This window comes from Mobula hypostoma, chromosome 3 (genome assembly GCF_963921235.1).
Source record: "Mobula hypostoma chromosome 3, sMobHyp1.1, whole genome shotgun sequence".
Taxonomy (NCBI): Eukaryota; Metazoa; Chordata; class Chondrichthyes; order Myliobatiformes; family Myliobatidae; genus Mobula; species Mobula hypostoma.
The window spans coordinates 35,311,409-35,338,322 of NC_086099.1; the positions used below are offsets into that span (position 1 = coordinate 35,311,409).

The 26,914-nt window shown below is 41.4% G+C and overlaps 1 protein-coding gene across 4 annotated transcripts in view; it reads left to right on the forward strand.

Annotated features, from left to right (window-relative positions):
* Positions 1–220: 220 nt before the first annotated feature.
* The window catches only part of LOC134343935 (protein unc-13 homolog B-like), a 519,229-nt gene continuing 492,535 nt past the window's right edge, over positions 221–26,914 (forward strand). For all 4 annotated transcript variants that reach the window (XM_063042888.1, XM_063042887.1, XM_063042890.1 and 1 more), the window contains exon 1: positions 221–410. Coding sequence is in view for 3 of the 4 variants with exons in the window: in XM_063042887.1 (XP_062898957.1) it covers positions 389–410 (22 nt within the window). In the remaining variant the exon portion in view is untranslated. The remainder of the gene's footprint in view (positions 411–26,914) is intronic.

Genomic DNA, 26,914 nt, shown 5'->3' on the forward strand with positions numbered 1-26,914 from the left:
TCTATTTACGTCACTCACCTGACAGTATAATCACCCTCCGAGCGGCTCCTAAGCCCCGCCTCCTCCCCACCCTCGCTCCTGTTCAATTGGTTCACTGGTCGGATAGGGCGTGATGAACGAGCATCGATCACAGAACGGCGCTGCACCATTGGTTGGAAGCTGCTTGCTCTCCCTCCCCCTCCCCGCAGACACGGTACTTCCGCCTGTGGAATAAACGGACTAATCAACATGGCGATGGGCTGTCAGTGGTCGCGTCGAGCGAGTCAGAGTTCCTTCCAGATGTCAATGGTGAGGCTCGGCACAGAGCGAGCACATCCTGAAGGCCAATAAAACCACATTTGATATTTTCAGCGGCGGCGTTAGGCAGTGAAGCGGACTTTGGTGCACTATGTCTCTACTTTGTGTGAGAGGTGAGTGTTGCTAAGGGGTGTATTAAGAGTGGGGGGCTGAGAGGCCTGGGGCAAAGGTTGATGCCCACCGTGCCATCACTTCATTCAAAGTCACCAGCTGCACATATCCCGGATCCCACTGAGAGGACTGAAAATAAGTCTTCTCATCTCTATTCTGGTTGAATAAGTAAGCGGACTTGTTGCTGGTTTGAAGAACCTCTTTCGCAATCATTACTGGTTCGTAAATAACTATTTTTTTCTCAGCTGCGACATTGAATGTGACAGTTGGGTAACTTGTTGCAGTTTTCGCGGAAATTTGTCCATTCTCGCAGTTACCGTCGGTCTACTCCGGCTTTTCGCGTATCGGGAATGATTACAATGCTAAATACTGTGTCATCGATGGAACTTTTCGCTTCACAGTTGAAATCCTGTAAAATAATCATTTGGAATTTAGTTTTCAAAAAGTATCATGGATATGCTGTGGTTAAAATACTAAACCTCGCCCGCTTTCACCGACAAGTGCAGTGATTAATTCTGTTCCCATGATATGGTAATCGATCTAAAGCCTCCCATCGGAGGCGGCTGTCGGTGCAGGTCAATGGATGCGATATTCTGTAACGTAGTATAGAATATATTTTTACTCTGATACAGTAAAATCGTTCGCGAAGATGGTTGACGGCACAATCCAGATTTCCTCTAATGGTACTGGCTGATTACTCTGACTATAGTTTGACATTTATGAACTTTTTAATGCTGTAATTAAAATACTACTGGGTGCTTTAGACACCCTGTAACGAGCTTTGCTTTGGCCGTTTGTAAACTTTGATAACTTGCTGATAACTTTGTAGGCAGAAACTCGTGATCGGTGGTATCACTCGAAATATTGAGTGTGATCCCAATTATTCGGCACTTTACCAACTTCTATCATAGGCATCAGATTTGTTTAAAACAGCACATTAAGAATTGCTTTAACTTTGGACGAATTAACTCGATCGACGATGAGCAGGTGCATCTCGGATTTTAGGGCGGTTTTACTCACTGTCTTACTGTAATGCCTACCACTCTAAATACTTCATTTGCATTTTCTGTGACATTACACTTTGAATAATATTCTATTTATTCAATGCTCACTGCAGAAATCCCATCATCTTTCTTTCTAAATCCGATTTTCCAATAGTATAACATTGATGTTAAAGGCTATGTATTTTGCAAATATTAATAGCCGTAAGATACTCCGGAAATCTTAAAGAGTGGGAGGTATTCGCAACTTCTGTCACCAGCTCCAGATGGTGAACAATGTCAGGCGACCGACCCTCCCCGGATTTTGCCTTTTGTCTTGACGGGAGAGTTTAAGGTTGACAAAACACTGATTTAAAGGAAAGTAATTTCGAAAGTGCAAAGATTTTGCTATCCCCTACACCATTAAAATTTTGTGGTTATATTTGTGTTGGCTGATCATTATCTGAAGAATTTTAACCGAGAAAGAATTTAGCGATTTTGTTTTCGCACAACGCCCTCCCCCCCCCCAAACCTTGCACTAATTCGTAAGCATTAAGGTACGGTTATAAAACTCGTGATTTTGTTACCATCGTATTCATAGAATCAGCATAACTACAATTTAATAGTCTGTCTCACATCCAACAAAAAATCTAGAAAAAAAGCTGATCTTGCATTCCACCAGCTTTGTAGTGGCAAATCAGTCTAATTTTAGTAATGTTAAGTGTTATAATGCTAAGAACGATTTCTCTGGTTATTGGAGTGAGAGATTGAGGCGCAGATCTCTGGATAAGCAATTATGTAAAAGTGATGCTGAAGGCTAATCCAGAATGTTACCATTCTATCTTAGTAGGATTGTGACCCAAAATCTGAAGGCAAATTTTCTTCTTCTTCCCATTAATTGAATTTGGGTTGTGCAGTAAGTTCTGGTGATAATTGATGTCATATATTTTATGCTTCAGGGCTGTGATTTAAAGACATAGGCCAAAGAAGAGAAGAATCATTATCTAAAAGCTATAATTAAAGGGCTGGATTTTAAGGAGAATAGAGCTACTTGTGGAGTTAATTCTAGAACGTGGCTTATAGATGGGCGAAATAGAGTTAGACAATGGTTGAGCCCTGAAGGGAACAAACCCAGGTCAGAGTCACAAAATGGAATGTTTGAATAGAAGCGTCACAGGTATTTTAGTTGTATGGAGGACTGTGCTTTAAGCATATCCAGTTGTTAAAATAGGTGACCTGAAATGTCAGTGAGGGTGGAACTTATGGGCAACCAGGACTATACAGGAAATGTCATAGACAGCAGTGATTTAGAAACGTTCACGGTGAAAGAAGTGTTTGAGACTGTAGAGAACAAGGCAAAAACAGTTTTCTATGAGCTAATGTACAAACAGAAGATGAAGTTGGGCATTGTTGTAGATCTAGGCTTCTTGATTGAGAATAAAAGATAAAATACTCAGGTTAGAATGGAAAGACTGAAAGCTGTGAAAATTACAATACAAAATGTGACAGTGTCATAAAGTGGAATTAGTGATAAGGACAATGTATTTGTAAGAGGAGCTCAGTTCTTAGAAAAAATGGGTTCCTGATTTTGTACTTTACCACTTAGATGCAGAAATCACATTTAATATAATATGCCTTTCTGTTCTGGCATATTATAGCAGTGAAGATGACCTAGTACCAACTGTTTGATTACCTCTAGATAGCAATTTGAGGTTTCTGTCATGCAGAAATTGGAAGGGGGATTGGCTAATGGACAATTTGAATACAATTTTAGGATGAATTGGCTTAACTGTTCCCTCAGCCATTACCTTTGAATGGGGTAAAGGAAAATGTATACATCTGCCATCCATATTTGGTCTGGCTGACATGTTCAGCTTCCTGGCGAATTCCTTCTGCACTCTTTCTAATGCACAAATGTCTTTCCTGTAGTGGGGTGACCAGAACTGTAAACAATAGAGATAGTAGACAGCAAAGAAAGTTGCAAAGGAAAAATAGCTACATTGATCAGTTGGGCAGAGCAGTGGCAAATTAAATTTAATCACAGACAAGTGTGAGATATGAATGAACAATTGGTAAATAATGCAGGTGAGTCACAGACACGGGTCTCCTCTTTAGATAATTACGTATTAGCAACAATATAGACTTGACAAAGATGAAGAGAAGAGTGGGCAAGCTACACATATTCAGAAAATATAAATACAAGAGAGACTGCTGATGCTGGAAATCCTGAAGAAGGGTCTTGGTTGGAAAAATTGACTGCTTATTCATTTCCATAGATGCTGCCTGACCTGCTGAGTTCCTCCAGGATTTTGTGTGTGTGTTGCTCTATATTCAGAACAGATGGGGAAGAGGATGAATCTACCTTTTGTGATCAAATATACTATGCAAGAATGAGATAATTTATTTGAAGGAGAATCTGGATGGAATCACAGAATAGCAGAGGAACTGTCATACTGCTAAGTGTACGTTATTAGCCACAAAATACTGAGAAGGCATAGAAGAGTAATTTGCGGAAAGATTTAAAAATTTAGGTAAATATTAATGGTGGACTTGAATTATTTGTCATTTGAGTGGGAAAATAAAAAAGGGAGAATTACTGAAATGGGCATAAGAACACTTTAATTTTGATCAGCCTGTTTCTAGCCCAATCAGGAAACACGAATAGTGGATCTGTTTTTGGAATGAAATGGAATAAGTGTTATGATCTGGCATGCACAGCTAGAAAGAATATGAAAGCTGTTCCAATAGCAAGTTTTAAAAAAAAGTTTAAAACCTTGAAATGTAAGTATTTGCAGGGATACAGGGAATGTGCTGGAGAGCAGAATTGATTCAATAGTTCTTAAGAGCAAGCATGGTGGATCTCTGAAACTACTTTTATAAAGATCGTCTCAGTCAGATAACAGATTCTTTGTTTAAAAATTATGTCATAGTTTTGAGATTATAAATTTAGAAGGTAGAACTAGTGTCATCGAAACATACAGAGTAAGTGCAATACAAACACGAGGAAGTCTGCAGATAACACACATCAAAGTTGCTGGTGAATGCAGCAGGCCAGGCAGCATCTCTAGGAAAAGGTACAGTCAACGTTTCGGGCCGAGACCCTTTGTCAGGATTAACTGAAGGAAGAGTTAGTAAGAGATTTGAAAGTGGGAGGGGGAGGGGGAGATCCAAAATGATAGGAGAAGACAGGAGGGGGAGGGATGGAGCCAAGAGCTGGACAGGTGATTGGCAAAAGGGATATGAGAGGATCATGGGACAGGAGGTCTGGGGAGAAAGACAAGGGGGGGGGGAACCCAGAGGATGGGCAAGGGGTATAGTCAGAGGGACAGAGGGAGAAAAAGGAGAGAGAGAGAAAGAATGTGTATATATACAAACCCCATTTCTGGAAAAGTTGGGATATTTTCCAAAATGCAACAAAAACAAAAATCTGTGACAAGCCAATTCACGTGAACCCCCATTTAACTGACAAAAGTACAAAGAAAAGATCCAAAGGACAAAGAAAAGAAAATCAGCAGATGCTGGAATTTCAAGCAACACACATAAAAGTTGCTGGTGAACACAGCACGCCAGGCAGCATCTCTAGGAAGAGGTACAGTCGACGTTTTGGGCCGAGACCCTTCGTCCTGACGAAGGATCTCGGCCCGGAACGTCGACTGGTACCTCTTCCTAGAGATGCTGCCTGGCCTGCTGCGTTCACCAGCAACTTTTATGTGTGTAGAATAAGTACAAGTTGTGTTATTAAAGTGTGTCCTCATGGTACAAATGATACATCCTAATAATGTATTATAGGATCATAGGTAATTGTTTTATCTATTCTAATAGCATTTTTATAGCGATTTATCCAATGTACTTTGGTTGATTAGTAAGTGCTTTAGAGTCAGTTGTATAATATTGTGCACTGGATTTCATTAACATCAAGGTACTAAACTATATTAAACATAGTTTCACATCTTGATGAGCATTTTGCATTAAGATAGAAATGGCATCTTTTGTATTGACTTTATTGAATTGATTAAGAAAATACATTTTAAAGTTAATACAGGAATGATACGGTGTGTTGGTTCCTAACACATTTTAATGTCTGTGTATTGAATTTTAGAAATAGTGACGTAAGCTCCTTAAACCTACGGTTATGGAAATTTTGGAATTGGTTCTTCCTTTCTAACACTGCATACTTTAGTCTCGACCAGATTGGATTCACAGCTGTGGCTGATATTCACAGTTGGGTTTCCTCTCTTGCTGCAAGTTTTCCATCTTGTCAAAGCTGTTGGATGCTACCCCAGGTGGCTGTTGAAATGCTTAGGTTTTGGAATATAGAGAACAGGGCAGTAGCTCACTTTGGTTGTGGTTCAGCAGACTTCTTACCAGTTGATCCAAGTGCAGCACTGGTGAAGCCTATGGGGGTGCTTGTTATCATCTAGGCAATTTGCTAGAGTCTCTAATAGCCTATTAAAATAATCTAACTCATTTAAAAAATCTCACTTAAGTCACCTTTTGAGCAATAGAATTATTAAAAAATTGAATGAAAGGTTTCCTTTCTCTCTCAAAATAATGTATTGCACATACATCAGGTTAAATTCAATAGATAAAATTAGCTTAGGTTGATATGGTGATTTAAAAAAAATCAGAAAGCGCAGGATACACTTAGTAAATCAGACAGCACTTTGAGGGAGAAGCCGTTAACGCTTCAGGTCAATGCTCCACCTACTGAATTTCCATCTGAAATACTGAGATGCTGACTGATTTGCTGATATGTTTTTATTTCAGATTTTCAAGCACCTTTTTAACTTTTCTAATCTTAAAATGATAACTTGATTTTAAACCTGCACAGTGACAAGGACATTAAGCTGTGTTTCCATATCTGTGGAAAGAAATGAAGGTATAACTTTTGGAGATCAATGTTACGGGTTTTTTTTGACTCCTGTAGGAATGTGTTTGTGTGGATAGGAACAACATTTGTCTATTCTCCTCTCTCCAGTGTCCAATGAAGACATGTTACTTTCTTTGTAGACTAGGGCATGAAAAGTGGAAACTTCCTTTTCATTTGCAGAACCATGCCTCAGGAGTGAGAAGTACAAATATGCCACACCAGATGGGGAAAAAAGATGTTGAAAACCCTGAATGAAAAATAGAAAATTCTGGTATTCCTCAGTAAGTCAGGCAGCATTTGTGAAAAGAGAAGCAGAGCTAAACTTTCAGGATGAAGACTCTTAATCAGAACTGGAAAGAGAAAAAACAAGCTAATTTAAATTTGCAGAGGGGTGGGGAGGGTTGGAAAGGTCAAAAGGATTATCTCTGATAGGGTAAGGCTAGAATTGCTGTGGGGCAAAAACTGAAAACTAAGGCATCCAGTGTATGGGGTAATGGAGGCAATGTTTTTTTGTGTGAGAGAGAGAATCTGAAAAGAGAACATAAATGCTCTGACATGGCAATTGGGGAGTGAGAACAGAAAGAAAGGCACAAAAGTTTCGAAAGGCAGAGTTGTGGGGCATGTCCAGCCAATTACGCTGTGCTAGCGGAGAGAGAAGAAATCAAGCCTGTATCACAGATGGTTAGGCTACTTCTGATATGGATAGAGAAGGTGAGTTATCTGACATTATTGTAAAAGTTAATGTGGAGTAGGGAAGGCTGTACTGTTTTACAATGAAGATGACGTGCTGCCCTGAGTGCTTGTATTGGGATGGCTCAGCTTTTCTGTCCAAAAGTTCTGAATTTTTCAAGTTTCATATTCAGCAAAGAGAGGCTAATGAAAGGGGAAAATTGCAGTCATTTGGAAGAGTTGCAATGTAAAAGGTGGACAAAATCAAAAAGGGTGAAAACAGGACTGAATGTGTTATATTTGAACATGCGCAGTATATGGAATAAGGTAGATAAATGTGGAGCACAGTTACAGATTGGGATGTGTGACATTGTGGACATCGCTGAATCATGTCTGAAAGAAGATAATTGCTGGGAGATTAAAGTCCTATGCATTGTATCGAAAGGGAAGGCAGAGGGGCTGGCGTGCCTCTTTTGGTTTAAAAAAAATTGAAATCAAATTATTAGAAAGAGGTGACATAGAGTCGGAAAGTGTTGAATCGTTGAGAGTAGAGCTGAGGAACTGCGATGGTAAAATGATGAGAGTAAAGATGTGGTCTACAAATCACAATGGGAAGTAGAAAATGCAAGCCAAAAAGGCAATGTTACAATAGTCATGGGGGATTTCAATATGTAGGTAGATTGGGAAAATCAGGTAGGTGCCGGAACCCAAGAGAGGGGATTTCTAGACTGCATATGAAATGGCTTTTTAGAGCAGCTCATGGTTGAGCCCAATAAAGGAATAGCTATTCTGGACTGGGTGTTGTGCACTGAACTGGAATTGATTAGAGAGCTTAAGGTAAAAGAACCCTTAGGGACTAGTGATCATAATATGTTAGAATTCACCCTGCAATTTGAGAAGGAGAAGCTAAAGTCAGATGTATCTGTATTACAGTGGGGTAAAGGAAATTACAGAGACATGAAAGAGGAGCTGACCAAAATTAATTGGAAAAGAACACTGGCAAGAATGATGGCAGAGCAACAATGGCTGTAATTTCAGGGAGCAACTCTGAAGGCACAGGATAGATACATCCCAAAGAGGAAGTATTCTAAAGGGAGGATGACACAACTGTAGCTGACGAGAACTCAAAGCCAACATAAAAACCAAAGAGAGAATATATAGTAGAATAAAAAGTAGTGGGAAGTTAGAGGGTTGGATGGTTTTAAAAACTAAAAGTCATTAAGAAGGAAAAGACGTAATAGGAAGGTAAGCTAGCCAGTAATATTAAAAAGGCTACCAAAAGTTTCTTCAGATACATAAAGTGTAAAAGAGAGGTGAGAGTGGATGTTGGACCACTGGAAAATGATACTGGAGAGTTATAATGGGGGACAAGGAAATGGTGGACAAATTAAATAATCTGTATCAGTCTTCACTGTGGAAGACACTAGCATTATGCTGGAAGTTTGGTATGTCAGGGAGAAGAAGTGTGTGAAGTTGCCATTTTTCGGGAGAAGATTCTTAGGAAGCTGAAAGGTCTGAAGGTAGATAAGTCACCTGGGCCAGATGGTATACAACCCAGGGTCCTGGAAGAGGTTGCTGAAAAGATTGTGGCGGCATTAATAATGATCTTTCAAGAATCAATTGATTGTGGCATGGTTCTGGAAGACTGAATAATTGCAAATGTCACTCCACTCTTCAAGAAAGGAAAGAGGCAGGAGAAAGGATATTATAGGCTAGTTAGTCTGACCTCAGTGGTTGGGAAGATTTTTCAGTTGATTATTAAGGATGTGGTTTCAGGATTCATGGTTTCCTCAAGGGAAAATATTGCCTTGTGAATCTTTTGGTATTCTTTGTAGAAATAACAAACAGGAGAGACAAAAGAGAATTGATGGATGTTGTGTATTTGGATTTTCAGAAGGAATTTGACAAGGTGCCGCACATGAAGTTGTTTAGCAAGTTTAGAATCTATGGCATTACAGGAAAGATACTAGCATGGATAAGGTAGTGACTGATTAGCAGGAGGAGGCAAAGGGTGGGAATAAAAGAAGCCTTTTCTGGTTGGCTGCCCATGACAGGTTCTGTGTTGGGACTGTTTCTTTTTACGTTGTATGTCAATGACTTGGATGACAGAATTGATGGCTTTGTGAATTTGTTTGCAGATGATACAAAGATAGGTGGAGGGGCAGGTGGTTTTGAGGAAGTAGAGAGGCTACAGAAGGACTTAGACAGATTAGGAGATTGGGAAAAGAAGTGGCAGATGGAATACAATGTTGGAGAGTGTATGGTGGAAGAAATAAAAGCACAGACTATTCTTTAAATGGAGAGGGAATTAAAAAAAACAGACACAAAGTGACTTGAGAGTCCTCATGCAGGATTCCCTCAAGGTTAATTTGCAAGCTTAGTCTATGGTGAGGAAGGAAAATGCAATGTTGAGGCTTTATATAGCACCAGTGAGGCCTCACTTGGAGTATTGTGAACAGTTTTGGGTCCCTTATCTAAGAAAGGATAAAGAAAGGATATGCTGACATTGGAGGGGGTTCAAAGGAAGTTCACAAAAATGATTCTGGGCTTGAAAGGCTTGTCAGACGATGAGTGTTTGATAGCTCTGGGCTTGTACTCAGTGAAATTCAGAAGAATGAAGGGTGACCTCATTGAAACCTATTGAATGTTGAAAGGCCACAACAGAGTGGATGTGAAGAAAACATTTCCTATGGTAGGGGAGTGTTAAGACCAGAGAACACAGCCTCTGAATAGAGGGTTGTCTGTTTAGAATTGAGATGAGGATGAATTTCTTTAGCCAGAGAGAGATGAATTTGTGGAATTCATTGACACAGGTGGCTGTGGCGGTCAAGTTATTGGGTATATTTAGGAAAAGGTTGATAGATTCTTGATTAGTCAAAGCATGAAGGGATATGGGGAGAAGGCAGGAGAACGGGGCTGAGAGGGAAAATGGATCAGCCATGATGAAATGGTAGAGCAGACCCGATGGGCCAAATGGCTCATTTCTGCTCCTATATCTTATGGTCTTATTCTTTTATGGTCTATTTGCCAGCTAATCTCTCATTTATCTCTGCTCTTACTGTAAGTTAATCTTTCAGTTGATGCCTCGTTCACAGCATATTTCCAAAACATTTCCGACTTGATCAGGGATATTTCCCTTGACCTGTCCATCCCTCCCCCACTTCCTCTGCAAGTTAAAATTGACTTGCTTTTTCTTTCTTCAGCTTGGGTCTGTGAACTGATGTTTTTCATTCCACGCATGCTTCCTGACCTGCTCAATGTTTCCAGCGTTTTCTGTTTAGATATAAGACAAATTTGATGTGATATGTATAGTAACATTCTAATTATATTTCTTTATTGTGTTCAAAGCATTTGGCCAAACAAAAAAAAATTGTGGGAGAATTGATGTACAGTGGCATGCAAAAGTTTGGGCACCCCTGGTCAAAATTTCTGTTACCGTGAGTAGAAGATGAATTGATCTCCAAGAGTCATAAAGTTAAAGATGAAACATTCGTTTCAACATTTTAAGCAAGATTAGTGTATTATTTTTATTTTGTACAATTTTAGAGTGAAAAAAAGGAAAGGAGCACCATGCAAAAGTTTGTGCATCCTAAGAGATTTGAGCTCTCAGATAACTTTTACCAAGGTCTCAGACCTTAATTAGCTTGTTAGGGCTATGACTTGTTCACAGTCATCGTTAGGAAAGGTCAGGTGATGCAGATTTCAAAGCTTTAAAAATATCCTGACTCCTCGAACCTTGTCCCAACAATCAGCAGCCATGGGCTCCTCTAAGCAGCTGCCTAGCACTCTGAAAATTAAAATAAATGATGCCCACAAAGCAGGAGAAGGCTATAAGAAGATAGCAAAGCATTTTCAGGTACCCATTTCCTCAGTTTGTAATGTAATTAAGAAATGGCAGTTAACAGGAACGGTGGAGGTCAAGTTGAGGTCTGGAAGACCAAGAAAACTTCCCGAGAGAACTGCTCGTAGGATTACTAGAAAGGCAAATCAAAACCCCCGTTTGACTGCAAGAGACCTTCAGGAAGATTTAGCAGACTCTGGAGTGGTGGTGCACTGTTCTACTGTGCAGCGACACCTGCACAAATATGACCTTCATGGAAGAGTCATCAGAAGAAAACCTTTCCTTCGTCCTCACCACAAAATTCAGCGTCAGTAATTTGCAAAGAAGCACTAAGCAAGCCTGATGCGTTTTGCAAACAAGTGCTGTGGAGTGATGAAGTTAAAATAGAACTTTTTGGCCGCAATGAGCAAAGGTATGTTTGGAGAAAAAAGGGTGCAGAATTTCATGAAAAGAACACCTCTCCAACTGTTAAGCACGGGGTGGATCGATCATGCTTTGGGCTTGTGTTGCAGCCAGTGGCACGGGGAACATTTCACTGGTAGAGGGAAGAATGAATTCAATTAAATACCAGCAAGTTCTGGATGGCTTCTACAACAGGATAATGATCATAAACACACCTCAAAATTCACAATGGACTACCTCAAGAGGTGCAAGCTGAAGGTTTTGCCATGGCCCTCACAGTCCCCCGACCTAAACATCATGGAAAATCTGTGGATAGACCTCAAAAGTGCAGTGCATGCAAGACGGCCCAAGAATCTCACAGAACTAGAAGCCTTTTGCAAGGAAGAATGGGCAAAAATTCCCCAAACAAGAATTGAAAGACTCTTAGCTGGCTACAGGAAGCATTTACAGGCTGTGATGCTTGTCAAAGGGGGTGTTACGAAGTGCTGACCATGCAGGGTGCCCAATCCTTTGCTTTGGGCCCTTTTCCTTTTTTGTTATTTTGAAACTGTAAAAGATGGAAATAAAAGTTTTCTTGCATAAAATACTAAAGAAGTGTGTCATCTTTAACTTTATGCCTTTTGGAAATCAGGTCATCTTTTACTCGCTTAGCTATTCACAGTAACAGAAATTTTGACCAGGGGTGCCCAAACATTTGCATGCCACTGTATATGTTGAAATGTGACAGAAATGTACATAAATATGTAACTATCTTTATGGGTTTAATGAGATGAACTGTGAAGTATTCTGATCACCTTCGAACCTCTAGCTTATCTTTGTGAATAGCGAAGACATTGCTTTGCACCTATGTTTTGTATGTGAGTTCAAAGGTTTCAAAGTTACATTTAATGCCAGAGAAATATATACAATATACATACTGAAATACCTTTTCTTTGCAGCCATCCACAAAAACAGAGGAGTGCCCCAAAGAATGAATGCCAGTTAAATGTTAGAACCCCAAAGCCCGACCCCCAGCTCCCCCCTCCCATGCGTAAACAGCAGCAAAGCAACAATCTCCCCTCCCTGCTTTATGTTTTATTTGTGGTCCCAGCAAATGAAACCTCTGGAACATTTGGGTGACTTGATCTGTTTTGAATGTACTGTGATTTTTTTAAAAAAAGTAAATATTTTGGACTCCTCGGACACATGGCTCAGCATTGAGGCAGTAAAGGAATTTTGAGAGGCAGAAGCTGTGGGAGGTAGTATCTTGCCTTGCGAGGTACTACCAGCTTGGTCCCAAGATGATCGCTCTGTGACCATATGGATTTTTGTATAGGTACCGTAATTTCTTTCCATATGCCAAAGATGTTCTGCTTAGTGGGTTAATTAGCTACTGTAATAGCCACTAGTGTAAGTTGGGAGTGGGGGTTCTTATGGGGAAATTGGGTCTGCTGTAGCTTGGGGAAACACACAAAAATGCTGGAGGAACTTAGCAGGTCAGATGGTATATATGGAAAAGAATAAAGAGTCGACATTTCAGGCCCAGGCCCTCTATCAGGCCAGGAAAGGAAGGGCAAAAGAAGCTAGAACAAGAATGGGTGGGAAAGTGGGTGGGGAGGGGAAGGGGAGGGGAACATGAAGTGAGAAGCTGTAAGGTGATAAGTGGAAAAAGCAAAGCGCTGAAGAAGAAGGAATCTGACAGGAGAGGAGAGCTCACCATGTGAGAAACAGGAGGCAGAGAGGAGAAACTACTGGAAGTTTGGGAAGTCCATTTTCATGCTGTCAGAATGGAGGCCACCCGGCTGGAATCTGAGGTGTTGTTTCTCAAACCTGAGTATAGCCTCACTGTGGCAGTAGAAGAGGTGATGGACCAACATGTCGGAATGGGAATGGGCTGTGGAATTAAAATGATTGGCCACCAGGAAAGCCTGCTTGCTGTATACAGAGCGAAGGTGCTGGACCAAACAGTCCCCCGCCCTGCTATGGATCTCACTGTAGTAGAGGCCGCACTGGGAGCACTGGATAGAGTAAATGATCCCTACAGACTCTCAGGTGAAGTGTTGTTTCACCTGGAAGGATTGTTTGGGGCCCTGTATGGTGGTGAGGGTGAAAGTGTAGATTTAGTTCCACTTGCAGGGGTAAGTACTAGGAGGAAGATCAGTGGAGGGTAATGAATAATGGAATCATGGAGGGAGTGATACCTGCAGAAAGTGGAGAGTGGGGAGGGGGTGCGGGGTAGTGTTTGGTGGTAGGATCCTATTGAAGATGGCAGAAGTTGCGGAGATGTGGAGATGTACACTATTGTAGATGGATATTTGAAGCTGGTGTGCATGTGGTGGTCTGGAAGGTCTGTTTCTGAGTTGAATGACTTGACGAGCTGTCAATTTTCCTTCTGTGACATTTCAAATATTGTTGAATTCTTGCTGTTCTTTATTCCCTTGTTTTTTAAACCATCTTGGAGAATGATAGGTTCTTATAGCCAGTGAGGACGGGGGGGGGGGGCGGGTGGTGGTAATGGGGATAAACTCTCACTACCTGTTAAATGTTCCCAATGGTTATGTCTCAAATAGCTTCTGACAATCAAGTTCAACTCCTGGCCTTCACACATGGCTTAGCTGTGAAGCTCTGCGGAACCGTTCTACTGATGAGAGAAGTATCTACTGATACTTTAAAACCGATGGGGCTGATCAGCTATGATTTGCAGCTTTTCTTGGAGGAGGAAAACTCTGATCTTAAAACTCTGCTTTCTTGTGGCTATACCCACTCATGGGGAATGCTTTGCGAGTAAAGCCTGAGGGAAAGAGCTGGAGTCTCTTAGGCAGTCCAGCGTTGAGCTCAACGCTGTCTGACAACTCCTGTGACACTACTGGTGCCAATCCGTATTGGTCTCTGCCGTTCCTTTGGATTCATCAACTGCATGGAGAGGGTTTGCCTGCTACGTGGGCAGTGGCTTGTTCTCCATATCGTACTGCCCTGGCTTGCATATCACGTAGATAGCTGGAATGCAACATGCATGGTTCACCCTGACCAACAGAGAGCCTTAATGAGAATGATAAATAGTATTAATTATAAGCCTTTTGCAGACCCAGAGCAGAGGCTGTTGCACCATGTTTTAGATGGTGCTGTATTATTTAAAATATGACACAGAATTCATCTGATTCACAAGATTTTGAATGTGTGTGCTCGTGCCTTCTGTGGCTTCTGTTGCAAGCTTTCCTTGATGTAAGATTCAAACAATACTTTTCAAAACTATTACTTTTTTCCTGAATATAAAACCACCAATGTTTTATTCTAAATTTTCAAAATCTTTGGTACTGTTTGTTCATTATTAGAGTTCTGTAACATATTAGATTTTCAAAAACCATGGCACAGTAATTAAGTTTGCCTGGTAATCCAGAGGCTTAGACTAACAATCAAGGGATGTGAGTTTGAATCCTAGCGTGGCATCTGGGGAAATTAAATTCAGTCAATTTTGTAACGTGAGGTTTAATTTTTGAGAAAGCTTGCTTACCTGGTTCTTACCCTCAGCCATTAGGCTCTATAATGAGTCGACCTATAGCCGGGGAATTGATGACCCCCCCCCCCACTGTTAGACTGTTTCAGGTAACTTATTTTTTTAAATTCTTTCTTATTTCTCTTCTAATATTTGTATATCTGTGCACTTGTAATGCTACTGTGACACTGTGATTTCCTTTGGGATCATTAAAGTATCTATCATCCAGCATTTTGTGTGTTTTGCTTGGATGTCCAGTGTCTGCAGATTTTCTCTCCTCTATCTGTCTTGTCCTGGTAATGACAATGAAATAACTGGCTCGGCTGAACTTTTGAAACTTGCTCGATGTGGTGGGGGAGAAACATATCTGGGCCTATTTATGTAGGAATTCTTCTACTCCATGGGCCATGTGGCCTAATTTTTCTCCTATGTCTTATGGTCTTGTGTTCTTGATTTAGCTTATGTGTGATTTCTTACCGATAGCAATATGGTTGACTGTTTAGTAAGCCATTCAGTTGTATGAAGCTAGTAGGTAAACTGAATGTATCATCCAACATCAACCTGTGAGTTGGATAACACCATAAAATCCCTGGTTGTCTCTAAATCCTGTGATGCCAAACTCCACCTTTTCTGGCGTGCAATGTATGTGAGGGGGTCTTCACTTCATTTGGGTTGACCTCATTATACTGTGCCATCTGCTGTAGCTACAAAAGTCACTCTGCCAGTGGGTGACAGGTTGACTGTGGCCGTGGACATTTGGTTGTGGGATCTTTCTGTTTGGAATTAAATATGTTATATATTATTTATTTTGCTGAGCCAGAGAGGTCACACTCTTGCTATATTTCATACCTGAGCACATTAAATTCTCTCATGCTTGAGAATAGCAGGTGTAGTGGGCACAGCTTTGTGAGGATTGTTAGCTCCCCTATGGTGTAGGATTGTATGGATGTTGGTAGCTGTCATGGTGCCTTCATTCTGCAGTATTCAGCATTTCAGTCATTGCAGAGAACCAAAGAACGGCTTCTGGCCAACAAAAGCAGTCTGTAGACAACATGGCTCTTGGCTTTCGTGCATTTGATTTTTAAAATTTCCTAGGTCTCATGAAAGGGCATTTACAATGTTTCTCTCTGCACAAATGCTTCAGTTTCTACCATTTTGTTTTTACTTTTACATTATGTAGCCCCCTGGTAAGCCTCAGGCCCGCTCAACTCGCTTTCGTCTCGGGGAGCAGCCTTCAGCCCCGCCAAACTGGGTAATCAAGTTTGTGTGGATGCTGTGTGATGGACCCCACCCCGCCAAATAACAGACAATATGCCATATGCGATTAAATGATTACACTTTATAGATCTTACTGGAACTATGTAATTAATAGAGATAAAATATAAAAGGACAATAAAAGGTGCCAAACTTAAAAAAGTTCAACCACTTCGTGCACACAGTTGGAACTCAATTAACGGAGTCCTCTTTCCACCATTCGATCCCTTCCAACCTCCAAGACTCGCCACCTGGGACCAACCACAGTGGTCGACCAGAGTGCGTCCAGCACGTCCAGTCCTCTTCGATTCTCCTCCCGAAAGCCCTAGGCCTCAGACTCCCGCTTGGGGTCTGTTCCATCGCCCAGTTTACAGCATTGCGTCTCCTCTCTCTGTCCCCATCCGTCTTCTGCCCCAAAGCCTGCGAAAAACAATAGCTTACAGACACACAAGAAAGAATAACATCTATCCCCATTGGTTAGCAAATGAATACAATCTTCATTATCATAATATAACCCAAACAAGCTGCTAGAGAGAGAACTTTCTCAGCAGTTAACATAGCAAAGAAGCCATTTTTTTTTAGCCTTAGCAGTAACATAAAAGAGGAAGCCCCTTACAATTAAATACATCACAAATGTAATCCGAAGCTAGTTAGATTCCAGTTAGTGACGTGAAAGGAGAAAGGCACATTGGTCCCGGAGGACTAGAAGATTGCAAATGTCACTCCACTCTTTAAGAAGGGAGGAAGGTAAAATAAAGGAAATTATAGGCCAGTTAGCCGAACCTCTGTGGTTGGGAAAGAGTTGGAGTCTATTATTAAGGATGAGGTTTCGAGATACTAGGGCAGTAATGTTAAAATAGAGCATGCAGTTTCTAGAAAATGATTGAATTTTAACCAACATTCCTTAAAACCAGTTCTTTTATCCGTGCTTTAGACTAATTGAAAAGGATTAATTGTTCTGTTAGCCCAATAGCTCCATTATGATCTGATGCACAAACTAGTAAGGCTGAAGGAAAATCTGTTAAATCCAAGCTCTTTGTTACTCTTTCTGTATACAGTGCTGTAGAGACAGAGATGGAGGAAAGAGAGGAGGGAAAGTTGGATTCTTGATATGAGGAATGTCACAGTAGTCATCAGAGGGGAAATTACTGAAGGATCATCTTGTGCAGTCTAATAAGAAGGGGATGATCACATTGTTGGGAATGTACTATAGGCCCCCAAATAGTCAATGGGAATTGGAAGGACAAATATACAGGGAGATTGTGCTGAGTTGTTGTAAGAATAGAGTTGTCAGAGCAGGGTTTTTAATTTTCTGAACACAGACTGGGATTGTCATACTATAAAGGTCTTAGATGGAATGGAATTTGTTAGGTGCGTTCACTAGGGAGAGTCTTTGGTAACACAGTAGAGCGTGACAAGTTACTGAGATGACAGTGGGGGAGCACTTTGGGTCCAGTGACCATAGTTCTATTAATTTTAAAATAGCTAATGGAAAAGGACAGAACTGGTCCACAGGTTCGAGTTCTAAGTTAGGGCTAGATGAATTTTAATGGCATTTGACAGGAGCTTGTGGACATTGTTTGTGGGCAAATAGACCATAAGCAATTGGGTGGCTTTTAAAAGTGAGATAAGAGAGAGCTCAAGATCTGCATGTTCCTGTTTGAGTGAAGGACAATACTGATAGGAACAGGAAATCATGGATAATAGGTGTTGAGGCTCTGTCCTGGAAAAAGGAGGCATGGGTTAGGTACAGCAGCTAGAATCGTGAATCCTTGGATGAGTGTAAGTGATGTCGAAGTGTACTTACAAAGGAAATCGGGAGGGCAAAAACAAGGCAGGAGATAACTTCAGCAAGGATTAAGAAAAATCCAAAGAGATTTTGAGAATATTAAAGGAAAAAGGGTAATTGGAGAGAGGAAAAAGGGCCCCTCAGAGTCAGGAGTAAGTGAAAATTGATTTAATATGTTATAAAATTAGAGTGATCAAAATAGCTACAGCCCTTTCATTGGTTGGGGACTGACCATAGCTATTGTGTGCTAGCTATAATACGCAAGCCAGGGCAGTACGATATGGAGAGCAAGCTGTTGTCTGTGCAGCAGGCTCCCCCTCTCCATGCAGCTGGTGAATCCAAAGGAACAGCAGAGACAGATATGGTTTGGCACCAACAGTTTTGCAGGAATTGCCAGTCAGCATTGAACTCAAAGTAGGACCGCCTTAGAGACTCTAGCTCTGCATTTTTTTCTCAGGGTTTACTCTCGAAGCATTTCCTATGAGTGGGTATAATCACAAGGCAATGGAAGTTTGAGACCAGAGTTTTCCTTCTGGATGAGCTGCCAACCATGGCTGATGAGCCCTATCTGCTTGGAAAATACTTAGCGATGTTGATAAAAAGAGACACAATTAATGTTTCTGCTCCAGCATTCTTTATTTGTATTTCAGGTTCCAGCATCAACAATTCGCTTATTGATTACTCTTGAGAGTAGTATTGATTTCAGGGTTAGAACAGGACCAAAAGAGTATTTTCTGTCAATGAGAAAATGATGAGAATGAAACTGAATAAAAAAGAAAATGCTGGAAATAACACAACAGGCCAGGTTGCATATGTGGGAAGAGAAACAGAGTCAGTTTTTCGAGTTGGGAGATCCTTTGTCAGAACAGAAAAGAATCAGAACTGTATCTATTATCACTGACGTTTGACACAAAATTTGTGTTTTGCACAGTAGTACAGTGCAATGGCACAATCTGCAAGTCTCAAAAGTAAATAAATAGTGCAAAAAAAAAGCAATAAAGAGTTATTGGTCATGGACCATTTAGAAATTTGGTGGAGGGGAAGAAGCTGTTCCTAAATCATTGAGCATGGGTCTTCATGCTTCTGTACCCCTTCCCTAGTGGTAGCATTGCAAAGAGGGCATATCCTGGATGGTGAGGGTTCTTAATGATGGATACTGCCTTCTTGAGGCATCACCTTTTGAAGATTTTGATGGTTGAGAAGATTGTGCTTGTGATGGAACTGGCTTAGTCTACAGCCCTCTGCACCCTCTTGCAATTTGGTGTATTGGAGGTGCCTTACCAGGCAGTGATGCCTATTTACATTTATCAAAATTTTTCGGAGTCTTTGGTGACATACCGAATCTTCTCAAACTCCTGATCAAGTTAATCTGCTGTCATGCCTTCTTCATAATTGCATCAATATGCTGGGCCCAGGACAGGTTCTCTGAGATGTTGGCATTCAAGAACTAGAAGCTGTTGCCCTATCCACTGCTGACCCTTCAATAAGAACTGCTGTGTGTTCTCTTATCTTCTCTTTCAATCGGTCTACAATCGGTTCCTTGATCTTGCTGATGATGACTGTGAGGTTGTTGCAACACCTCTCAACCAGCTGATCTACCTCACTCCTGCATGTCTCCTCAGCTCCATCTGAGATTTTACCAAAAACAGTGATGTCACTGGTGAATTTATAGATGATGTTTGAGCTGTGCTTAGCCACACAGTCATGAGTGTATAGAGAATAGAACAGTGGGCTAAGCACACATCTTGGTTTGCTTGTGTTGATAGTGAGGAAGAGATGTTATTACTGATCCACACTAATTGTGGTGTCCCAATAAGGATGTCGAGGATCCAGTTGCTGAGGGAGGTACAAAGTTCCAGGTTTTAAACTTGGTGAGGGAAGAACCTAATCTTTCAAGCTGAAGCAACAATTCATTAGCATTTCTGCCAATCTAGTGGTCATGGTCATGGTCTCCTCTACTTTGAAGAAACTGAAGACAGACTGGTTTAGTGCTTTGCAGAGCACCCAAGTTTGGTTTACAGAGGCAACCTAGAGCTTCACATTGCCTGCTACTTTAATTCTGTAGAATCATGCAAAACTGCAGGGTGGGTGGGGGAAGGATTTGTCTTTGATAGGGCAAAACCAGGAGGACTGTGGAGATAAGGTGCAATCAAAGTTACCTGGCCAGTGAGTGAATGGGAACAGTTAGAGGGTGAGAATGGTGACAAAAGAATATTGAAGCAGTGAAATACAGCACAAGGACATGCCCAGCAGATTGAGCTGAAGTGTGCTTCACTCAGAGGGGGAAATATCCAAACTGATTAATACAGACCAAGAAAACAAGTTACTGAAGGTGTAAAACTCAATATTGAGTCCTGGAATGTGAGGTGCTTTTCTTTAAGTTTGTGTTGCGCCTCATTGTAACAATGCATGAATCCAGAGTGGGATAGGGAATTAAACTCACAGGCATTGTGAAGCTCTATGCCACTATGACCTGAACTTGGGTGTTCTCCAAAGCGATTAGCCAGTTCGATTCTGGTTTTTCCAGTACAGAAGAGACAGCGTTGTGAATGCAGTGCACTTGATTGGCAGAAGTGCAAAAAAAATTGCTGCTTTAGCTTGAAAAACTTTGTCCGTGGATGGTGGGAAGAGGCAAGTGTTATATTGGCTCGGGTTGCAAGGAAAAGTGCCGTACGAAGGTGGATGATTAGTGAGATTAGATGAGTGGATCAGAAAAGCGGAGGAAACAGTCCCTGCAAAGTGGTGAAGTGGCAGAGGGAAAAATGTGTCTGATGGTAGAATTTTTTCAAATGTGGTAAGAATTGTGGAAAGCGATCTGTTGAATTGTCAGTGGAAGGTAAGAACCAGGGTAACTTGATCTTTGTTCTGTCCTGGTGGAGGGCGTGTGGGAACAAAGGCACAGGATAAAAGATGAGGTCAAGGTCTGTGCTAGCAGTGCTAGAGTGAGTAAAACATGTAGAGGTGAAGAGGATGTTTTTATTAGTGGGAGAGTCGAGGATGTGAGGGCACAGCATCAGAATAAAGGGGTGCTCCTTTTAAAACTGAGATAAGGAGAATTTCTTCAGCCAGAGGGCGGTGAATAAGAACATAAGACATAGGAGCAGAATTAGAACATTCAGCTCATCGAGTCTGCTCTGCCATTTGATCATGGCTGATTTATGTTTCCTTTCAACCCCATTTTCCACAGCTTGGAGGCAAAGTAATTGAGCATATTTAAAACAGAGATCAATAGGTGTTAACATTGGTTAGTCCTGATGAAGGATCTCAGCCCGAAACGTCAACTGCTGATTCTTGTCCATAGATACTGCCTGGCTTGCTATGTTTCTCCAGCATTTTGTGTGTGTATTTCTTGGATTTCTAGCATCTGCATATTTTCTCTTGTTTGTGATTGATAGGTTATTGTTTGGTAAGGAGGTTAAGGGTTATAGGGATGAAGAAGACAGAAGAATGCAGTTTAAAAAAAAAAGTCCCATGATTGAACAGTGTAGCAGGATTTATGGGCTGAATTGGCAGCAAAAGTAATGCTACTGTTGAATTTTTCATGAGTGGCAGAGGTGGTAGCATCAATATAGTCATTAGCGTACCAGAAAAAGTTGGGAGAGCAGGTTCCTGTTGGACTAAAACAATTACTGCTTTGAATTCAGGAACACACACAAAATACTGGAGGGAGTCACGTAGGGAGTGATTCCTGCAGAAAGTGTATGTGGCCGGGGGGGGGGGTGCGCGGGGTGGTGGGTGAATGTGCTTGATGGTGGGATCCTGTTGAAGGTAGCAGAAGTTTCGGAGAATTGTATGCTGGACGTGGATGCTGGTGGGGTGGGAGGTGGACGAGGACAAGTACCCTATCCCTGGTAAGGTGGCGGGAAGATGGGGTAAGAGGAGACACACGTGAAATCGAAGAGATGCGGTTGAGGGCAGCGTTGATGGTGGAGGAAGGGATGCCCTTTCTTTGAAAAAGGAACACATCTCTTTTGTTCTGGAATGAAACACCTCATCCTGAGAGTAGATGCATTGGAGACAGAGGAATATCCCTCCTCTCTCCCCCATTTTCTGATTTCCACAGGGATCGCTCCCTACGTGACTCACTTGTCCAATCATCCCTCTCCACCGACCTCCCTGCTGGCACTTATCCTTGCAAGCGGAACAAGTGCCACATCTGTCCCTACATCTCCTCCCTCACTACCATTCTGGGCCCACAACAGATCTTCCAGGTGAGGTGACACTTCACCTGTGAGTCTGTTGGGGGTCATTTACTGTGTTCGGTGCTTCTGTGGTGGCCTCCTGTATATCGGTGAGACCCAATGTAGATTGGGAGACTGCTTCTCTGAGCATCTACACTCTGTCCGCCAGAACAAGTGGGATTTCCCAGTGGCCACCCATTTTAATTCCACTACCCATTCCCATTCTGATATGTCCATCCATGGCCTCCTCCACTGTTGTGATGAGGCCACATTTATATTGGAGGAACAACACCTTATATTCTGTTTGGGGAGCCTCCAACCTGATGGTATCAATTTCTCAAACTTCCGGTAATGACCCTCCACCCCCACTTCCTTCACAATTTCCCATCCCCTTTTTCCTCCCTCACCTTATCCCCTTGCCCACTCATCGCCTCCCTCTGGTGCTCCTCCCCCTTTTCTTTCTTCCATGGCCTCTGTCTCTTTTACCAATTAATTTTCTAGCTCTTTACTTAATCCCACTCCTGGTTTCACCTATCAGCTGGTGTTTCTCTCTCCCCTCCCCCACCTTTTAGATCTACTCCTCATCTTTTTTCCTCCAGGCTTGCTGAAGGGTTTCGGCCCAAAACAATGACTCTGCTTTTTCCATAGATGCTGCCTGCCCTGCTGAATTCCTCCAGCATTTTGTGTGTGTTGTTGTGATACAGTGATTGGTGTTCTTGCAGAGTGAAGTCAAGAGCATGCATGTGTTGAGACATGTCATTGAGTGTGGATCTGAGGTGTCAAGGAGAATACTGGATAGTTTGAACACATCTGTGATCCTGGGTTGGCCCAAACTCTGAAGGACAGCATTTCAATTGGAATCTATGTTTGATGAGTTGGAATTAGGGACACAATAAAGAAGGAATGTGATTGTGAAAACAGGGGGTATAGTACAGCCATTTAGAAATCAGTTGGGGTCAGGATGACAATTCTGAAGGCTGTATATCTCCAGACGAACTTTGAACCATTTGTACAAATCTTCATATCTACTGTAGGTACCTCACTAATTGAGAAGATCAGCAGGAAGCCTTTAGCTAGGCTATTGGCAGGTCTGTTAGCACTGACCTGTTCCGTTTAACTTCCTGGATCATGTATAGGTCATTAATGTGAGGCCAAGTGAAATTATTGTAGTATTTTGACTTTAATAATCCAATGCTGAGAGTTTATTTCTTTGCAATGTTCTTCAGTTAGCATTGAAGGCACTGTTGCACTGCAATGTTGCATCTGATCCTTAGAATTCAAAGTAAATTTATTATCAAAGTTTATATACAGTGCCTATAAAAAGTATTCACCCCCCAGAGGTTTTCATGTTTTATTGTGTTATAACACTGAATTACAGTGGATTTAATTTGGCTTTTTTTGACACTTATCAACAGAAAAAGACTCCTTTGTGTCAAAGTGAAAACAGATCTCTACAAAGTGATCTAAATTAGTTACAGATATAAAACACAAAATAATTGATTACATAAGTATTCATCTCCTTTAATAAGATACACTAAATCATCACTGGTGCAGCTAATTGGTTTTAGAAGTCACATAATTAGTTAAATAGAGATCTGTTTTTGGAGACCTGTGTGTAGTCAATTGATTCCAGTAAAAATACACCTGTATCTGGAAGGTCCAACTGCTGATAAGTCAATATCCTGGCAAAAACTATGCCATCAAGACAAAAGAACACTCCAAACAACTCTATGAAAAGGTTATTGAAAAGCACAAGTTAGAATCGGAATCAGAATCAGGTTTGTTATCACCGGCATGCGATGTGAAATTTGTTAACTTAGCAGCAGCAGTTCAATGCAATACATAATCTAGAAGAGAGAGAAAAAAAATAATAATAAATAAGTAAATCAATTACATATATTGAATAGATTATTAAAAATGTGCAAAAACAGAAATACTGTATGCAGGTGTCTCCCGCTTTTCGAACGTTTGCTTTACGAAACCTCGCTGTTATGAAAGACCTACATTAGTTACCTATTTTCGCTGACAGAAGGTGTTTTCACTGTTAGGAAAAAAGGCAGCGTGCAATAAAAGGGCAGCGTGCCCCGAGCAGCCAAGCTCCTCCCCCGGAACTGCATTCTAGCCGGCATTGCTTAAACACATGCCTGTGAGCAGCCATTAGCAAGATGAGTTCTAAGGTACCGGAAAAGCCTAAAAGAGCTCGTAAGGGTGTTACACTTAGCGTAAAACTAGACATAATTAAGTGTTTCGATCGTGGTGAATGAAGTAAGGACAAAGTGAGTTTGGCTTGTGGAAGTTGACATAGATGATGTTGAAGAGGTTTTGGCATCCCATGACCAAGAACTGATAGATGAAGAGCTGATGCAATTGGAAGAGGAAAGGATAACAATCGAAAAGGAATACAGTAGTGAATGGACCGAAAGTGAAGTCGTCCAGGAACTGAACGTGAAGCAACTGCACGAGATTTTTGCTGCAATGATTGCAGAAAAGTACGACTTTAATTTTGGAAGGGTACGTAGGTTTAGGGCATATTTGCAAGATGGTTTGAGTGCTTACGAAGAACTGTATGATAGAAAAATGCGCGAGGCTAAGCAGTCAAGCATACTGTCGTTTTTCAAGCCTTCCACATCAGCCACAGCAGATGACGACCCTCGACCTTTGACATCGAGGCAGGCAGACATAGAAGAAGATGACCTGGCTGCCCTGATGGAAACAGACGATGATGAGATGATACCCCAGTGTCCCACCACCCCAACCCCTGGGCTGCGGAGAATGCAGCAGTAGCTGGGACGCACACAACACATCTTTAAGAAAAAAAAAGCCGAAATAAACAAGCTAATTAATTAGGTACCGCCCGGCACGTAAATGTCGGCCCAGATCAGAGCCGATTTGCGTCGCCTCTGATCTGGGCCAACATTTATGTGCCGGGTGACACCTAATTAATTAGCTTGTTTATTTCGGCTTTTTTTCTTAAAGATGCGTTGGGTGCGGCCCAGCTACCACTGCACCACTGCATGCTTCGCGGCAATGTATCGGTCAGCGGCCTGGAGGTTAGGGACCACTGCACCACCCCAACCTCCGATGACTCAGCCTAACGCACCATCATCAGTGTGCTCAACGCTGTCTTCCTGATTCTGGTAAGTGATACTACACTGTACATACATTATTTCTACTTTATATAGGCTGTGTATTTTTATGTGTTATTTGGTATGATTTGGCAGATTCATAGCTTAAAGGTTACTGGAGAGAGTGTTTCTGCTGAGAGTGCTTGCGTGAGATTTTCTGCTGAGAGCGCTTGCGTGAGATTTTTGCTACGGAGAACAATGCGGCAATGATTGTAGAAAAGTATTTCTACTTTATATAGGCTGTGTATTTATCATATCATTCCTGCTTTTACTATATGTTACTGTTATTTTAGGTTTCATTTGTTATTTGGCACGATTTGGTCAGTTATTTTTTTGGGTCTGCGAACGCTCACAAATTTTTCCCATATAAATAAATGGTAATTGCTTCTTCACTGTACGACATTCTGGCCTACGAACAGTTTCATAGGAACGCTCTACCATTGGGTGGCGGGGGAAACCTGTCTTAAAAAAATGAGGTAGTGTCCAAAGCTTCAAAGTCCATTCAGGAATTGGATGGCAGAGGGGAAGAAGCTGTTCCTGAATCAGGAGATGAATACAAGAAAATTTCCAAGTCACTGTATATTCTTGGAGTACAGTTAAGTCAATCAAGAAATGAAAAGAATATGGCACAGCTGTAAATCTGTCTAGATCAGGCTGTTCTAAAATACTGAGTGACCGTGCAAGAAGTGGACTAGTGAGGGAGGCCACCATGAGACCTATGATAAATCTCGCTTCAGTGGCTGAGATAGGAGAGACTGCGCATACAACAACTGTTGTCCTGGTGCTTTACCAGTTACTTCTTTATGGGAGAGGGGCAAAGAGAAAGCCATGGTTGGGGAAAAAAAAACTCACATGAAATCTCAGCTTGAGTTTGCCAGAAGGCATGTGGGAGACTCTGAAGTTAGCTGGAAGAAGGTTCAATTGTCTGATGAAACCAAAATTGAGCTTTTTGGCCATCAGACTAAACACGGCACACCATCAAAAACACATCATCTCTACCCTACCGTGAAGCGTGGTGGTGGCTGTATCGTGCTATGGGGATGCTTCATTGCAGCAGGCCTTGGAAGGTTTGTGTAGGTAGAGGGTAAAGTGAATGCAGCAAAATACAGGGAAATCCTGGAGGAAAACCTGATTCAGTCTGCAAAAGAACTACACTTTGGGAGAAGATTTGTTTTCCAGCAAGACAATGACCCCAGCATAAAGCCAAAGCTACATAGGAATGGCTTAAGAACAACAAAGTTAATGTCCTGGAGTAGCCAAGTCCAGAACATCTCAATCCAATTGAGAATTTGTGGCTGGACTAGAAAATAGCTGTTCACTCACAATCCCTATGTAATCTGATAGAGCTTGAGCAGTTTTGTAAAGAAGACTGGGGAAAAATTGCAGTGTCCAGCTGTGCGAAGCTGATCGAGACCTATCGGGCTGTAATTGCTGCCAAAGGTGCATCTACTAAATCCTGCCTTGAAGGGGTTGAATAATTATGCAATCAATTATTTTGTGTTTTATATTTGTAATTAATTTAATCACTTTGTAGAGATCTATTTTCACTTTGACACGTCTTTTCCTGTTGATCAGTGTCAAAAAAAATCCAAATTTAATCCACTGTGATTCATTGTTGTTAAACAATAAAACAATCTTCCAAAGGTGGTGAATACTTTATAGGCACTGTATGTCACTATATATAACCCTGAGATTCATTTTCTTGTCGACATTCTCAGTAAATCCAAGAAACATAATAGAATCAAGGAAAGATCGCACTCAGCAGAACGGGCAAACAACCAATGTGCAAAAGACCATAAATTGTGCAAACACAGAAGATAAAAATCAATAAATATCGCAAAAATGAAATGAAGAGTCCTTGAAAGGAGTCCTTGAAAACAAGTCCATAGGTTGTGGGAACAGTTCAGTGATGGGGCAAGTGAA